This window comes from Diceros bicornis, chromosome 19, assembly GCF_020826845.1.
Source record: "Diceros bicornis minor isolate mBicDic1 chromosome 19, mDicBic1.mat.cur, whole genome shotgun sequence".
NCBI classification, from domain to species: domain Eukaryota; kingdom Metazoa; phylum Chordata; class Mammalia; order Perissodactyla; family Rhinocerotidae; genus Diceros; species Diceros bicornis.
Window position 1 is genome coordinate 24,171,069 of NC_080758.1, and position 17,872 is coordinate 24,188,940.

Genomic DNA, 17,872 nt, shown 5'->3' on the forward strand with positions numbered 1-17,872 from the left:
GCTTCTGTTCCCTCTTTTCCTAGGGGAAAGTGGAAGCTGAATTTGAGCTGCTGACCGTGGAGGAGGCCGAGAAACGGCCAGTGGGGAAGGGGCGGAAGGAGCCTGAGCCCTTGGAGAAGCCCAAGTGAGTTGGGTCACAGGAGACCAGGCCAGAGCCCGAAGAGAGGGAGATGGGGGCAGCCCAGGGGCTTCCTCACCATTCTGACGCCACCTGCCCTGACAGCCGCCCCAAAACCTCCTTCAACTGGTTTGTGAACCCACTGAAGACCTTCGTCTTCTTCATCTTGCGCCGGTACTGGCGCATCCTGCTGCTGCTGCTGGCCTTGGTCACCATCTTCCTCCTCCTCGTCTTCTACACCATGCCTGGCCAGATCAGCCAGGTCATCTTCCGCCCCCTCTACGAATCCCATAACACTGACCTTGGACACTCATCCCATACCAACCCCGCTCCTGTAAGTCCTTCGCCCTAATATGAGCTGAGTTCACTGCTTTCTTTGAATAAACCTTATCACACATCCACTCAGATGCTTAAATATGTGCTGCTCAGAATAACACCAGGGCAGGGAACAGAGATGTTCTTAGGTGACCTCAGATGCTGGGGATTTACTAGGTGAATGGATACGCAGGGATGGAAGGCTGCCCATGTGGCTCTGCCACAGGGAAGAATAGGACCTGGCAGGAGGTTCCAGGGCTGAGGAGCCCTGGCCACTGAGGTGTCATGCCCTCTGAGGAGCCCACCTGTTGCTCCGGCTCCTGCCAATGGCTGGGTCTCTCTCACTTAATCTGCTTTTGGCCTCTGCCATTCCATGACAGCTAAACACTTTCCATACTTCATTAACTTGCTTATTCTTCACCAACCCTGTGAGTTGGCAAATCAGTTAGGACACTTGGTTGCAAATGACAGAAATCCCAACTCAAACTGGCTTAAGCAAAAAGGGAATTTTTGGCTCGCACTGCTTAATTCCCAGGGTTTGGCTGGCTGGCTTCAGGTGCACCTTGTCACAGGTTCAAATGATGTCACAAAGAACAGCTCTCCACCTCCGGGCTCAGCTCTGCTGTCCTCTAGGGGCTAGCTCATTCACAGACAGGGCCTCCCCTTGGAACTGTATGATGGCTGCAGCAACCACGTGTCCCCCCATATTCACATCCAGAAAGCAAGCAAGCTTTCCTAGTCCTGACAGCCTGGCTCACACTGGGTCACTGTGGCCAGCGGGGTGGGATATGCTGGCTGGGGCCCTTCCCTGGAGCTTAGGGTAGGAGACTGACCCTCCTCCCAAACCACATGAGCTGACAGGGTGGACAGGGAGGTTCCCAGAGGAAATTCAGGATACCATTAACAAGTGGGAATGGTTCCTGGGTGACTAAAAAAACAAGGCTCACTATAGCTGGCAATATTACCTACAATTTATAAATGAGACTGGTGCCCATAGAGGGATTAAATAACATGTTTAAGGTCACACAGTTTGTAAGTGATCACATCAGAGCTGGATCTCAGGTCTGTCTGCCTCCACAGGTTTTGCTATCATTGCCCTACTCTGCTTTCTGTCCTCGCTCTGCTTCTCTCCCTACTACTGTTTTACACTAAAACTCCCTGAGAAATGACTGGATGAACTAACCAGTTGTTAACGTCCCTGGTTCCCTGGGCTGTGTGGTGTGAGGTCTCAGGGCCTGGTTCTCCACATGTATAAAGGGCTATAATGGGAAGCCCCGACTAGGTCCAGAGCTGAGGGTCTGACATTAGCCCTGCTCCAGAATGGCCACTGCTACCTTCCCTCCCTTTTTTTCAGTTCTGCCTCCACCTGGGACACTGCACAGGACCTGGCTGGACCCCTCTCAGCACCAGGAGCCAGCAGGTGCTTGGCACAGAGCAGGGTCAGTGAGCACGAGGGGATCAGGTGACTAAGGCCAGAGTGGCAGGGAGGGGCCCCAGCACTAGCTGTCACCGAAGAGGTGGCAAGCCCCAGCCTGCACCCAGGGCCCTATTACCACTGGGGTCCAACACTCTAGAGCCTGGGGGCCATGGGGGCTCCAGGGAGCTCACCTTAGAAAGGTCCATCTCAGCCCTGGGGCTGAACCCAAAAGGCCCAAAGACCACAATGGAGGAGGAACTGGGGACAAGGCTGTGGGGTGGACATCGGTCTGGTTTGAATAAAGTCCTATTAACCAGGGGACATCCATGTGGGACTCCCAGAGGGCATCTGTCCCTGATTTGTCAGTTCTGACTGCCTTCACTAAGTAGGTGTGATAAGGGTTTGTGCCCAGGCTCCGGCCGGTCCCAAGAACCACACAGAGACCAGCTAGTACTATCACAATCAATAGATTTATCAACCTGGGGCTGCGACTGACTCTCCGAGTAGTGGTGGGGTGGTGGGGAAAGAGGCTGGGAAAATGGCCACAAGGCTAAAGAGAAACAGGAGAAGGAAGGAACAACAGAGGGGGAAGGGGACAACTACGTTGTCTTCCCTAGATCAATTTTCTTCTGGATGGCTCGAGCTGAGTGGTAGATGAGAGAATCGATGAGTCCAGCCACTGGGGAGAGAGACAAGAGCTGGCACTGGCCCAGTTAGGCCCTTGGCTTGACCTCCAGAGCCTTGTCACCTAACTGGCCAGCCAGTATCTCCCTTTGGTCTTTGAGGGGCCCCTCCTCCCCCAATCAAAACCTGGGGGGCCCAGGCTTTACACTCCCCACCATGCCCCCGACCCCAGACAGACGCCCTTGAGCTTCTAACCTGTGAACATGCCCCCGATGATGGCGCACACGCCGGTCAGGAAGTGCGTGAAGGACCTGGCAGAGGGGCGGGGGGGTCAGCAGGCATCCCTACTCCCTGCAGGCCCAGGCCTCCCACCTTCTCACCCTCACCTGTGCTTCTCTGTCAGCTTCACCATCATGGGCGAGAGCTCGTACAGCACGAAGACTCCAGGAAGCCCCTGGTCGCCCATCAGCCCATTGGCGACCTTCTCATGTCTGGTCACAGAGAACTGATTTGTCCTCAGCACCTGCGGTGGGAAGGGAGTCTGGGCCAGGGCAAGGGCTACGACCTGGCTCCCAACCCCCCTCACCCCGACCCCTGCTCCTGCCCCTTGTCTGTGGTGCCTTGACTGTGTGGAGGAGAACACGAGGCCCCACACTGGTAATGCACACTGCAAGGCTGGGGACCACCTAGATGCCTTCTCTCGGCCTCACCACCCCAGCTTCCCCTCTGGTCACCAGCTCTTTACAGTTCACCAACCCCGGCTACATTTGGTGGATCCTCTCAATGGGGTTCAGGGATGAGAAGCAACTCTCCAAGGCTGTACCACGAGCTCCTGGCAAGGCTGGGCCTGACTTCTGCCCCTCAGTCCCATGCATTCTAGCAGTCTGCGGAGATGCTGCCCCACAGGCCACAGCAGAGAGGGGAGTAGGGGGCCCAGGAACGGTTGGCCTGACTAGCCCCCAACCCAGGGCAGACCACGGGGGACAGTGAGGCAGACAGACAGTGGGCATCAAAGGAACAGATGGAAGCAGTTTGGGCAGGCAGAAAGAGCACATACTTTGAATTCCAACAGCCTGGGCCTGTACTCTCGCTGTGACAGCAAATCACCCACCCTCTCTGAGTCTCACCTACCCTCTCTGAGTCTCAGCTTATCACCCATCACATGGGCATGAGAGTAGCACTCCAGTTCCCAGGTTGAAGGGACTCTGATATCTGAGGTCCCGCAGACTCACCTCCCCATCTACCTTCATGTACACTGTGGGTACCACCTTCACAAAGTACTGGAACATCATGGAGGCTGCAGGGAGAAGAGAGCACTGGGCATGGCTGCTGGGCAGGGCTTTGGTGGCTGGGGGCTACCTCCTAGGCTGGTACCTTGGGGTGCAGTGACGTTGGTGCGGTCCAGAGGGTTCACAATGCCCGGGTAGTCCTCCCCAAACGACAGGTGCCGGATGTAGTGGGTCATGTTGATCTGCAAGCAACACGAGCGCTTGGGCCTCAGAGCACTCAAGGCCCCAACAGGCCCCACGACATCCAAAGCTCTACAGTACAGCAGCAGACAGGGACGCCGGGGTCTGGGGAGTGGATGGGTGGAGATGGGGGCAGGAGGGAGAGGCCCTGCCTGGGAGAATCTGACTGAGACAGGGACCCCTACTGCCCACCTAGGAACTCCTTCTTCACAGAGTCTTCGGGCTCCTGGGGCTCCGGAGTCTGTGGTTCTGGCTGCCTCCATACATTAGGCAAACACAGACTGGGCACGGACCCTGTGTGGCAGGTCTACCTTTGCCTGGAGGTCTCAAGCCAGGGAAGCCAAAGGCTGCAGGGGCCCCAGATTTCCCAGCTCCCGCTCCTGTCCTGCTCCAGTCTATATCAAACTCAGCCACCAGATCTTTAAAAATATGCAAATTTGATTATGTCATGACCCTGGTTAAAGTAGGCCAACAGCTTCCCACTGCTCTCAGGAGAAAGACCAGACGCCTCGGCATGGCCCCAGTCCTGTGTGGTCTGGTCCCCGCCAACCTCTCCAGCCTCACCTACCCACACCAGCCCTTGTCGTTCTTGAGAAGTGCCACACTCCCCCCGACTCTGCCCAAGGATCCCTCTGCCCTGGAAGCTCTCCTCCAACTCCATCCCCTGTCTCCAGCCTGTGTAGATCTCAGTTCAAAAGTCACTGCCAGTTATTCAACCTTCAGACTGGATCCCCTGTCAGAATACGGTATATTTTTCTTTACCCGCTCCCCCATCCCCGCATGTCTCCACAGAAAAATGAAGGCAGCAACCAAGTCTCCCACCCCCACCCGCCCTCCACGGTTGCCACCTGGTACGTACGTTGTCGAGGCCGAAGCTCTGCAAGTCATGGACTAGGAGAGAAGGGAGAAGGTGTCACCAGGTGGAGCAGGACCGGCCTCCTGGCTCCCTCCGAGTCCTCGCTCAGGCCTCTCTCTGGAGTGTGACCCGCCCGGCTCTTCTTCCACCCCTCATTCCCACCCTCAGCCTGGCGCTGCTTGAGGGCAGCCGGAAAAGGCCTGCCGTGGGCCTGTGTGAGAGTCCACGCCCTCCTCAGGGGTCTTAAGAACACAGACTCCATTTCTCCCCTGACATATACAGGGAGCCCTCTATGGGCATCACTCAGGCCTTCACTCCCACCAAGGCCCTGCTTGCATCTCAGGAAACAAAACCCACTGATTTTGGTCTCTTGTTAACTAGAGCCGATGGCCAATCACTGAACCCCAGAGTGAGGTGGGACCTGAGAACGCTGTCCAAGCTCTTTCCCTGACTCCTCGGCCCCTGCCCTCAGAGCCCCCCAAAGGAAATCCCATGGGTAGGGATTTCCTTTGTACCATCTGTTCCAGAACAAGTTCTTCCTGCCCTCTAACCCTGATCCCTCCTGCTGCAAGGAACCCCACCTCAAAGATATGTCCCAGGGTTTTTTTTTTTTTTTTTTTTGTGGTGAGGAAGATTGGCCATGAGCTAACATCTATGCCCACCTCCCTCTATTTTGTACATGGGACGCCACCACAGCATGGTTTGATGAGCGGTGCATAGGTCCACGCCCGGGATTCGAACCTGTGAACCCGGGGCAGCGGAAGTGGAGCATGTGAACTTAACCACTACGCCACGGGGCTGGCCTCTCCCAGTCCTTTTTATAGTAACCCAGCAGCCAGGCCAGAGAAGGCCCCAATCCCAGGCCCATCCAAACCTCCCCCTATCCTGGGAGGGTAGGCTGCCCCAGAAGTGGGGGCTTGGCCTCCCTGGGGGCAGGGCCACTTACTCTCCACAGCATGTACTGCAGCATGGGGGAGGGAGGGAGAGAGAAGGAAGGAAGAGAAAAAAGATTCAGAACTTCACAATGAGAACTACAGAGCAAGATATATGGCAGAAGGGAAAACTGGAATATTTTTGTCTCATCAGCAGGATCTGCACCTAGCTAACAAGCCTCCTCCTGGCCCCCTCCCCAATGGAGCCCTTCCCTAGCCAGGGAAGGGTGCAAATGGTCTTGGAAGGCAGAAGTATGGTGGCCTAGGAAGAACAAAAGACCTAGAGTCCAAAGAGCCACTTTCCCAGCTGTGTGACCTTGGGCAAATCACTTGCCCTCTCTGGGCCTCAGTGATCTCCTCTGCAAAGGGCTGTCCTGAGGACCAGGCAGGATCTAAGATGGAAAAGTACTTGGTAAACTTTACAATCTCCCTTCCTCCCTGACCAAATCAACAAGGATGTCAAGAACTTGCTCCCTGGCCTTCAGTTCAGCCAGAGCTCTAGACTCGTGCAACTGCAGCTTTGTGTTTTGAACATCCTTCCAGGACACAGAGCACCTTTGCCCTGGGCTCCCTGACTCTGATAACAGGCCACGTGGAGAAGTGGAGATGCTGCAGTCACCTCCGGGCACCACCTCCTACTCAGTGCCTACACACCCTGTGCCAACAGCTTACCACTGACTGTCTTTCCACAAGTCCAGTGAGACCACCCTTCCCCAGCCCCCTCCAGAGTAAAGAGGGGGCTCCAGACCCCCCTACCTGCCCCTCCCCAACACTCAGCCTCACCCCTAGAAACTGCCTTAAAGACCAGCAGGGCCCTCTCCACTGGCCCTGTTACCCCTGCTTACCTTAGTCACTGGGCAGCTCAGGACTGCCAGGTCACCTCTCATCTCCTGGACTCTTGTCACAATGTGGCTTGGTACATCCCCTAATATGATCCCGACGCCCATCCCTCTCAGACCCTTCTAGGGGGCCCTTTACTAATCAGCAAAACCCCTACATCTTCAACCTCTAAACATTCCCTTCACCTTCTTGCTCCAACCACAGCCTGGCTCTCCTTTGAAGGTACTATTTTCCTTGCAGCCCCCCAAGTGGTGACTATTTCTCTCCCACACCTGTCCTCCTCCTTGCTCCTTAATGCCATTTTCAGATCACTGTCCCTCAATCTTCCCTAAAAATCTCCAGCTTTGCAGCTCACAGCAAACTATACCACCAACTATCCCTACTTGTTTTAACCACTTAGAGATCCACACAGAACCCCCAGGTCATGTTCCCAAGCCGTTTCTCAATAGTTCTAGCCACCACTGGCCATAACCCTCTCCTATACAACCCTGTCACAACTCCTGGTGATTTCTGTATCACCCAGCTGCAACCGACCTGTACTCACACAGTCTGCCTTTCCTCCTGTTGCCAAGGTGGGGCTTTCCACTTCTAAGGCACTAGATTCTATCTTCCTTTTCCTTCTCAAGGACTTCCCTCCAGTTATTGTTGCTCTCACCTCTGGAGCATCACTTCCGTTCTTTTTAGTAGGTAATTTCCGACAGCATATTAACATCCTGCTACATCACGCATCTTATAAAAACCTTCCCTTGACTCCACATTTTCCTTCAGCTACAGCCCATTCTCTCTCCTCCCTTTATAGCAGGCTCCACGAATCAGCTGTCTACACTTGCTAGCTCCAATTTCTCTCCCATTCCCTTCTGAACTCACTCTATGGGTGCTCCCAGCACTCTACCCAAACTGGGCTGTCAAGGTCACAATGACCTCTGCCATGCTATACACGCAATGGGCAATTCTTACTTGACGTCCAGAAGCGGCTGACATGGCTTTGGAAACACTTCCATCTCCTGTCTTTCAATACGCCACTCTCTTGGTTTGCATTCTCACCTCACCAGTGTTTCTTACTCTTCTGCAGCTCCCTCCTGATGCCCTCGTGCTCTAATGATGGAGGCCCAGCGCTGAGTCCTGTGAACTCTCCTCCTCTCCATCTACCCTCACCTCCAGGGCGATTTCATCCACTCCCATGGTTTTAAATATGCTGATGACTCCAACATTTGTACTTCCAGGCCAGACCTCTCCCCTCAACTCCAGACTTGAATAGCCAACTGCTCACTTGACATCTGGGGTGTCTAAAAGGACACTCAAATCCCACTGGTCTGAACATGTCAAAAGCTGAATACCTGCTTTACACCCCCACCTCCAAACATCTAAACCTGTTCCTCTGAGTCTTCTTCCCCTCACTAAATGGCAACTTCATCCTTCTCACTACTCAGGTACAAAACTTAGAGTCATCCCTGACTCCTCTTTTCCTTACCCCTCACATCCATCAGCAACTCTTCTCAGCTCTTCCTTCAAAATATACACAATCGCTTCTCACCACTTCCACCACCCCTCTGGCCCAGCCCCCATCATCCCGTGCCTGGACTGATCACTGCAAGAGCCTCCTAACTGGCCTCTCTGGCTCTGTCCTTTCCCCTCTACAGTCTTCTCCACAGAGTAGAGTGCTGCTTCCTTTTTAAAGTTAAGTCAGATCATGCACCACTTCTTCAGAGCCCTACGACGACTGCCCACCTCACACAGAGGAAAAGCCCATGTCTCTGTGATGCCCTTCCAGCCCTACATGACATGGCCCCGTTACCTCTCTCACCTTATTTCTCACCACTGCTCTGCTCACTGCTCCAGCCACCCTAACTTTCTTACTGTACCCTGAACTTGCCAAGCACATTCTCACCTTAGGGATTTGCATTTGCTATGCTCTCTGCTTGAAACATTTCCTCCCAGACGTCCACGTGGCTGGCTCCTTCACTTTCGTCAGGTCTTTAGTCAAACATCACCCCATCACAGAGTCTTTCCCTGACTCCCCTATGTAAAATAGCACACACACACCATCTCCTCTCACTCTAGTCCCTCACCTCCATCATTTTTATCCTGCCTTTTATTGCTTCATATTACTTAATAGCATCTGATACAGCATATATTTTACACACTTGTTTATTGTCTGCTTCTTTACTAGAATGTTTTGAGGGCAGGGACTTGCTTTTGTTCACTGCTGTATCCTTAGTACCTAGACCAGCAAGCGGCACGCAGTAGGGGATTACTAAATATCTAGTGAACGTACGAATGAATAAATGAATGAGACTAAATCTCATTTATTCATCCCTGTGAACAACCCTGTGAGGCAGGTACCAGTATCTTCAACCCCATTTTACAGAAGAAACCGAGGGAGGCTCAACACTTCCTCCACATGACACAGCGGCAGTGGCAGAACCTGTGCTCCAAACCAGCTCTGCTTCCTGCAAAGCCTCACACACAGGTCATCTGACATTGGCGGCTACCTTTCAAGCAGTGCCTACCACAAGCCAGGCTCCGTGCTATATCTGTAACCTGCACAAACACCAGAGAAGATAAGTACTATCACCATTTTATAAAGTAGGAAACTAAAGTTCAAAAAGGTTAAGAAACTCTCTGGCTCCTCAGCCTGTGCTCTCAACTATTATACCAAACTGCTCCCCTGAAATGGGGGTCTGCTTTGGGCCAAAGACAAAAGAACCTCCAGCAGGCGCAGGGACTCTCAAACTCGCCAAGGTGTCCAAGGTCTAATCCTCCCCGGCTGACGCAGGATCACTCACCGTGCACGTGGGACTGCTGGAAGCTCTTCCCAGGAGCAAAGTGGAAGTTTCCAGCCACCTGTAGGGTGGATATTCCCTCTCATTCTCCAGCTGTTTCCTCCCTTTGCCTCCTGAGGGCCTGTGTGGGCCCTCGATTCATAGTGGCATAGGGCGAACCCACAGCCCAGCTGGCCCTGCCCTGCCTCAGTCCCTCCTGTACCTTGTTGACTTCCAAGAAGCCATACACCTGGCAGCCTTCATTCTTTTGCTCCTGCATCTTCTGGCTGAAGCCCTCTCGCCGGCACTGCTCAATAGTGTCTGGGTTCTTGAAGGCCCAGCCTCGACGGCGATATGCCTCCCGCACGTCCTCACAGGTGTTACAGCACCTGTAGGAGAGGGGGTGCCGTGTGAGAGTGTCAAAGAGGCATGAAAACAGTGCTGGCACCCTGAGAAATAAAGCCCAAGCAATTCTCCCGCTCATGAAGCCTCCACCAGCCTCATCCTTGACCACTCAATGTTCTCAAAGTGTGTTTCCTCAGCAGCAGCAGGACTGTTAAAAATACATATTCCCATTCTGTTTGGCGTGATGAAAAGTTCTGGAACAGATAGTGGTGATGGTTGCACAATGCTATGAATGTAGTTGATGCCACTGCATCATACATTTGAAAATGGTTAAAATGGTAAGTTTTATGTCACATATATTCTACTACAATAAAAAAATTTTAAAAATACATATTCCTAGGCCCCACCCCAGACCTGCTGAATCAGCTTCTCAGGGGTCAGGGCCGGGGAAACACAGCAGCAGTTGCCATGCATCAAGGGCCTAATAACCTGGGCTGGGCCTTCCATCTCAGTGCTTTACATACAGTATACATTTAACCCTTATGTGACTCTTACAAGAAAGGTGTTATCATTATCCTCCTTCACAAGAGAGATTACGAGGTGTGGCTTAAGGATGCATGGCTGGAACCCAGGCAGCTGGACTCCAGAGACCACCTCTGAACCAGAGCAGGGACCACTTCAGCCTCATTCCTAGGTCAGGGCCTGGGCACAGAGCCTCAAGACACTTACACCAGTATCAGTTATCGAGGCATTCATCCCATTCCCTCTAGATTCTTGGTCCAGCCTCCCCACTTGCCACAGAGTCCAAGAGAGGCTGAGGATGAGCCCTGCTGCTCCCTCCCACCCCCAGGGTCCGGCTCACTTGATGTCTTCTGTCTCAGCACCATAGCAGCTCTCACAGCGATCAGGGTCCAGGGAGTCAGGGTCAAACACCTTCACCTCAACTTTCCCGAGCTCTAAAGGGAGGGCAGAGGCAGGGGTATCAGCTGTGAACAGATACAGTGAAATCTGTATCCCCAACCCCTACACAATCCCCTTTGGCCTATGGCTTCAGAATAATATGTTATAATAATATTATATTTTTACATAGTTAATATTTACATAGTGAATACTATGTGTCAGGCACTAAGGCTTTCTACACATATATTATTTAATAAAAGTAATAGTAATAAAACAATAACGGTGAATACTAAGCATTAGCTGAGTACAGGTCACTGTACTTTACGTGTATCATCTCTTTTCATCCCCACAATGACTCTATGAAGCAGGAGGTTATGATCCCCACTGTACTTGAGAATATGCTGAGGCTCAGAGATGAGAAGTGACTTGGCTCAATGCAACATAGTAAGTGCTAGATTTCAGCTCTAATTCCAAAGCATATGCCCTTAACCACTTCACCACTGTGCTTCTCAGAGCTCTCTCTCGGCACCAGGTTCCCTGCCTCTCATAACTGCCATCATAATTGGTGATTTGAATATTCAATACCCTGACCTCTTGTTCTCCAATAATCTTTTAAATTTTTTTTGTGTGTGTGAGGAAGACAGGCCCTGAGCTAACATCTGCCAATCCTCCTCTTTTTTTGCTGAGGAAGACTGGCCCTGGGCTAACATCTCTGCCCATCTTCCTCTACTTTATATGGGACGCCGCCACAGCATGGCTTCCCAAGCGGTGCGTCGGTGCACGCCCGGGATCCAAACCGGTGAACCCCAGGCCACCGCAGTGGAGCGCGCACTTAACCGCTTGCGCCACCAGGCCGGCCCCAATAATCTTTTAATTTTGTCATCCCACTTCAGGCACCCATTTCCATGCTCATACCTAGACCTTGTCATTACCAATTACTGCAAACCTTCCAAAATTCAATTTCAAGTATCCCAGTCTTCAACTACGCATCCTTATTTTCCCAGTTCACTATCTCTGGTACCCAGAATCCACCAGTTCTTTGAAACCACTAACACCATCACCCCTTCATGTCCTCACTTCCCTCCTATTTAAATTCCACGGTCCAAGGCCAGGCCCTGTGGCCGAGTGGTTAAAGTTCCATGCACTCCACTTCAGCAGCCTGGGTTCGCAGGTTCGGATTCCGGGCACGGACCTGCTCCACTCACCCAGCCATGCTGTGGAGCTGTCCCACATATAAAGTAGAGGAGGATTGGCACAGATGTTAGCTCAGAGCTAATCTTCCTCAAGCAAAAAAAAGAGGAAGATTGGCAATGGATGTTAGTTAGCTCAAGGCTAATCTTCCTCAGAAAAAATAATAATAATAAAATAAAAAGAAATAATAAAAAATAAATTCCATGGTCCAAATGGGGAATGATAGTCTCTTCAATAAATGGTGTTGGGAAAACTGGATATTCACATGCAAAAGAATGAAACTAGACCCCTATCTTACACCACTCACCAAAATTAACTCAAAATGGATTAAAGACTTAAATGTAAGACTTGATACCATAAAACTATATAGAAGAAAACATAGGGAAAGAGCTCCTTGACACTGGTCTTGGCAATAATTTTTTGGATATGACACCAAAAGCACAGGCAACAAAAGCAAAAATAAACACATGATACTACATCAAAATAAAAAGCTTCTGCACAGCAAAGGAAACAACAAAATGAAAAGGCACCTAGAGAATGGGAGAATATATATGCAAATGATTTATCTGATAAGGGGTTAATATTCAAAATATATAAGGAACTCATATAACTCAATAGCAGAAAAAATCAAATAATCCAGTTAAAAATGGGCAAAGGACCTGAATAGACATTTTTCAAAAGAAGACATACAAATGGCCAACAGGTACACAAAAAGGTGCTCAACATCATTAATCACGAGGAAAACGCAAATCAAAACCATGAGATAGCACTTTACACGTGTTAGAGTGGCTATTATCCAAAAATAAAAATAAAAACGAGATAAATATTGATGAGGATGTGGAGAAAAGGGAACCCTTGTGTACTATTGGTGGGAATGTAAATTGGTACAGCCACTATGGAAAACAGTATGGATGTTCGTCAAAAAATTAAAAATAGAACTACCATATGTTCCAGCAATCCTACTTCCGGATATATATTTCAAAAAAATAAAACCTAATGATGTACACCTGAAATTTATATAATGTTATAAACCAATGTTACTGCAACAAAAAATATATATATATTATAAAAAAATAAAAAAATAAATAACAATCAGTATCTCAAAGAGATATCTGCAGTCCCACGTTCATTGCAGTATTATTTACAACAGCCAAGACACAGAAACAACCTAAGTGCCCATCAACAGATGAACGGATAAAGAAAATGTGATATATAGAGAGATATATATAAAATGGAGTATCATTCAGCTATTAAAAAAGAAGGAAATCCTGCCATTTGCAACAATATGGATAAACCTTGAGAACTTTATGCTAAGTGAATTAAGTCAGACAGATAAAGACAAATACTGTATGATCTTACTTATATGCAGAATCTAAAAAAGCTGAACTCATAGAAACAGAGAGTAGATTGGTGGTTGCCAGGGGCCACCAATAGGGGAAATGCGGAGATGTTGGTCAAGGGAACAAACTTTCACTTATAAGAAGGGCAAGTTCTGGGGATCTAACGTATAGCATGGTGACTATAGTTAACAATACTGTATTGGATACTTGAAAGTTGCTGAGAGAGTAGATCTTAAATGTTCTTACCAGACACACAAAAAAGGTAACCATGTGAGGTGATGGATGTGTTAGCTAACTTTACTGTGGTAATCATCTTACAATATATATGTATATCAAGTCATCACATTGTACATCTTAAATTTACACAATATTATATCTCAATAAAGCTGGAAAATAAATTCCATGGTCCATTGCTGTAATTATTCTCTTGCACATAACCACAGTGTATTTGTTCTTCTCTCTCTTCGTTGTACAAGCCTAGTAAAACCCAAACCCTAGTTAAATTCAACTCTCTGTGCCTACTTCTTGACTGTGCCTCCTTTAAGACTGCCTGGCAATCCTACTTCATTTCACTAATCAGTTCACTCTCCCATTCTTTGAGATGACTAATTTATATCTTTTCTTCTCACCTCAGGCTTCCACTTTCTTCACTCTTAGCTAATGACCTTGCTTTCAATTTCCACTAAGAAAAGAGAAGCAACAGAACCTCACTTAATCTCAGCACCAAACCTACCTCCACTCCCACACTCTCCTCCAGCCCAGCCCACTTCTCTGCTCTCTCTGGCCAAACTCCTGAAACGGTCATCTCTACTTGATGTCTCCACTTCCTTTTCTGCTCTTTGACCAGATTTTCATCCCCAACAATACCCAAACTATTCTTTTGACAGTCTCCAGTGACCTCCATGTTGCCAATTGCAATGGTCAATTCTCACTCCTCATTTTACTGGACTATCAGTAGCTTTTGACACAGCTGCTCACTATCTCTTCTTGAAAATTTTCCTCCACTTGGCTTTTGGGACATCTCTTGGTTTTCTTCTACCTTAATGGTTAATCCCTCTCAATCTTCCTTCCTGGAACCTCATTTCCTGACTTCTAAATATTGGAGGGGCCCACGGTATAGTCCCTAGACCTCTCCTCTATCTATATTCACTCCCTAGGTTTTCTCATTTAGTCCAATAGCTTTGAATACTATCCACATGCTGATAACTCCTACATTTATTTCTTCAGCCCTTCTCTAAAGTCGAGACTGGTACATCTGTCTCCTTAACATTATTAGGATATCAAATGGGCATCCTAAATTTAATATGTCTCAAACCTGAAATCTGCCCCCAAATCCTGTCCTCCCCTATGAGACCAGTCTCTAAGATGTCCCCAATGATCCCCACCTCCTGGTATTCACATCCTTATGTAGGCCCCCCTTCCATAATGAATAGAGCTGATCTGTATAACCACTGGTAGATTGTAGAAATGATAGTGTGCAACTTCTGAGGCTAGGTCATAAAAGAAGTTGTGGTTTCCACCTTACTCTCTTCTGGATCACTTGCACAGGGGGAAGCCAGCTGCCATGCTGTGAGGACACTCAAGCAGCCCTATTAAGAGGCCCGTGTGGTGACAGCACTGAGGCATCTTGCCAACAGTCATATGTGTGAGCCCTCTTAGAAGCAGATCCTCCAGCCCCAGTCCAGCCTTCATATCACTGCAGCCCCAGTCAACAGCTTGACTACAATTTCATGAAAGACACTAGGCCAGAACCACCCAACCAACCCACTCCTGAATTCCTGACCCACAGAAACTGAAAAAACAAATGTTTGTTGTATTAAGCCACTAACTTTTGGGGGTAATTTGTTAAATGATAGTGGATATATAATATCTCCCCACCTCTCTCACACAAAAATCCTCTTCCTCTTCTCTGGTCATCCCTATCTCAATTCATTCATTTGCTCAGGTCTAAAGCCTTGGAATCAACCTTGACTCTGCTCTCTTACACCCTACATCCAATTCTACAGCAAATTCTATTGGTTCTACTGGGGGTCAACATATATCTGTTGAACGAATGAATGATAAAGCTCAGCAATAGAGCAATCCCTAAGGTGTGAAAAATCACAACTTTGAGAAGGGTTTTGTTATGGTGGGAAACTGAATTAATGGAGGCCTTGGGAGGCCACCTAGAGAGAGGAAAGGAAGCTAAAAGTGAACAGCCACTCTGCACCAAGCATTGTACACATATTACTTCATTTGATCCTACAATTCCATGTGGTGAGTACTACTGTTTATCATCACTTTATAGCTGAGGTCACAGACTGCAAGAGACAAAGCTACATCTGAACTCAGGCAATCTAACACAAAAATGTAAACTCTTAACCTTAAGCCACTCTGCGTTCCAAAGGGAAAGAGCATTAAGGGCTGAATTCAGCCAATGGGATGAGGAAACAAACACCCAGAGAGGCTTGGGTCCATCTAGAGGAGTTCTGCCAAGGGAACAGCACATAGGACACATCCTCAAACTTCTGTTACTCAAACCATGACAGGAAGGGATAGGGGACCTCTGAGAACAGGTAGAGTACTCTACTCAATGTATAGAGGCTAGAAGACTGGATTTCAGCCCACTCTGATTCATAATAGTTGGGGGACCCTAGGCAAGCTACTTGACTTCTTTGGGTCTTAATTGCTTCATCTGTCACTGGGCTGGCCACAGCCCACTTGCCAGAAGGTAAGGCTTGGGCATGTTCAGCTCTGGGATCTGAGATCTGGCCCCCTCCCTTCACTTACCATGACGCTCAGCCTCTGAGCTCACTGGGACGCCATCCTTATCTAGCCGTTGCTTGAACAGGTTGTGTTCCACATCCAGCTGCTGTTCCCCAGCCACATCCATGGCATCGATGCTCAGATCTGGAAGCAAGAAGTCAGGGTAAGGTACTGGGATCCTAGGGTCAAGGGAACCTGGGTTTCGGAGGGTAAGGGGATGCTGGGCCTGTCTTGGGGCAACAGTGGATTAGGGGAAGAAAGTTGTCCTGGCGTTCAGTCTAGAACCTAAGGCTGGAGGTGTGAATCTGGAAGGCCACCTGAGAACCCTGAGACTTGCAACTCCCACCCATGGTGAGGTACTCACAGGCACAAGGCATGTGCGGAAAAAATACATCGATGTTGATCTTCAGTTTATCTCCCCGTGACTTGTCCACGTAGAGTTCAGGATGCACCTGGGGCAGCACGATCTCAGTTAAGTTTTGGCCCCACGGTCTCCTTCCCCACTCCCATCCCTAAAGCTCTTATCCCTAGAAGGCCAAGCCCCGCCCACGTACTACCCCCCGCCCCTTACCTCAGTGGTGAGATAATACTGCAGCTCGGACAGGAACAGTAGCAGCATAAGAAGGCCACTGACAATGGTCACTGCAGGGCAGGGAGCGAGGGTCAGACTGGCCTCTGTTCAGCTCCCTCAGCCCCCAGCACGCCGGCAGGGTCCAGGCGCCTCGGCCAAGTTCTAGGACACCCCTCTCCCCACGACCCCGACCCCGCCGCGGCCTACCGGTGGCGCCCCCGCAGGTCTTGACCCGGAAGTCCTCCAAAGTCTTGGGGTAGGCATCGAACTGCTTCAGCTTCCCCAGAGCCTCCATGGGGACCAGCCGGAAAAGGAACGCCAGTAGCCCGGCCCCTGCAGCCTCCCGCTTCCGGCCCGGAGCTTGGGCCACGCCCCCTCTCTGTCCGCACGCAGGCGCATCAATGCGCGCGCTTGGCCCCACCCCCGCCGGCGTTTTCACTCGGGGGTCCCCGCCCACCGGTGCTCTTAGCGGTCGTGTCTAGACGCTGGCAGCGGCCGCGGACCCCTGCGGTGAGGTGGTCTTATGTGGATCGACAGGGCGCCCGGAGGAGGTCTTGACGGGGTAGAAACAGTAATAGCGGCATTCGCTTGCCTTGTGCTTGGAACTGAGACAAGAGTTTCACATCAGACTCTTGGGACCTCCTAGAACAATGGTTTTCAAAGTGTCGCCAACCAGCAGCCTTCTTATCGCCAGGGAACTGGTTAGAAATGCAAGTTATCGGGCCCCACCACAGACCCGCTGAATCAGAGACTTTAGGAGTGGCTCCCAGGTGATTCCCTGCAGTTAGTTTGAGAATCATCGCTGTGGAAAGTAGGTGTGACTTTCATCTCCATTTTCTGAAGGAGAAACTGTGGCCTGGAGAAGCCAAGTAACTTGCCCTATTTCACGGCCAATTAATGTCAGGGCCTGATTCCAACCTATTTCTTCTGGACCTCAAAGTACTCTGGAAGCCAGCGCCCTTAGGGTTGATTTTACTCAAACAGCCTCTCATTGCTTCTGGTGAGCATGGCCCATGGAGGTGCAGGGCTCAAATCATTTCAGTGATGGAAGACCAGAACTTTGATAAGAGGTGGCACAGGAGACTGTGAGAGTCTGTAGGAGAAAATGACTGACACGCTAGGTTAGAGAAGGCTTCCAGGAAGAGGAGGAGGGACACTGGAGCTGGATGCCTTGTAGCAGTCTGACTCAAGAGAAGCTGAGCAGTGCCGGAGTCCCCCTTCTGCCTGCAGGCTGCAGTTTGCTAGGGAAAGGAAGACGGAAAGGACTAACTCACATTAACTGTGTGGGAGATCAAAATTTGGCCACCCTGAAATATATCTCTTTACCTTGATTGTTTTCTCTGAAGGACATTTGACCTCCCCCACTAACTGCCTAAAGAATTTGACATGGTGGCTCCTTCCTGGAACAGATCTTCCATCTGATGGCTGTAATATAATGTAAAATAGA

At 49.9% G+C, this 17,872-nt stretch overlaps 2 protein-coding genes across 2 annotated transcripts in view; one reads left to right on the forward strand and one right to left on the reverse strand.

Moving 5' to 3' along the window:
• LOC131418178 (fer-1-like protein 4) overlaps window positions 1–1,880 on the forward strand; it is a 42,824-nt gene extending 40,944 nt beyond the window's left edge. Inside the window, 3 exon segments of the mRNA XM_058562175.1 lie at window positions 24–124; window positions 224–452; window positions 1,788–1,880. Coding sequence (XP_058418158.1) covers window positions 24–124; window positions 224–452; window positions 1,788–1,880 — 423 coding nt within the window.
• Window positions 1,881–2,301: 421 nt separating this feature from the next.
• Window positions 2,302–16,772, reverse strand: ERGIC3 (ERGIC and golgi 3). Its single transcript, XM_058562809.1, has 13 exons — window positions 16,633–16,772; window positions 16,426–16,496; window positions 16,219–16,306; window positions 15,879–15,998; window positions 10,541–10,634; window positions 9,557–9,722; window positions 9,358–9,415; window positions 4,803–4,834; window positions 3,849–3,945; window positions 3,707–3,771; window positions 2,861–2,997; window positions 2,730–2,785; window positions 2,302–2,529 (listed from the first exon to the last, which is right to left on the reverse strand). Exons 1-13 carry the CDS (start codon window positions 16,718–16,720, stop codon window positions 2,450–2,452), a joined length of 1,152 nt encoding a protein of 383 aa, XP_058418792.1. The 5' UTR covers window positions 16,721–16,772; the 3' UTR covers window positions 2,302–2,449.
• Window positions 16,773–17,872: the final 1,100 nt, after the last annotated feature.

Coding starts and splice junctions, on each gene's coding strand:
- ERGIC3 (XM_058562809.1), bottom strand. CDS start 16,720: ATGGAGGCTCTGGGGAAGCTGAAGCAGTTCGATGCCTACCCCAAGACT. Junction 9,416..9,556: donor GCTTCTTGGAAGTCAACAAG/GTACAGGAGGGA, acceptor TCCACCCTACAG/GTGGCTGGAAACTTCCACTT. Junction 3,946..4,802: donor AGAGCTTCGGCCTCGACAAC/GTACGTACCAGG, acceptor TGTTGCTTGCAG/ATCAACATGACCCACTACAT.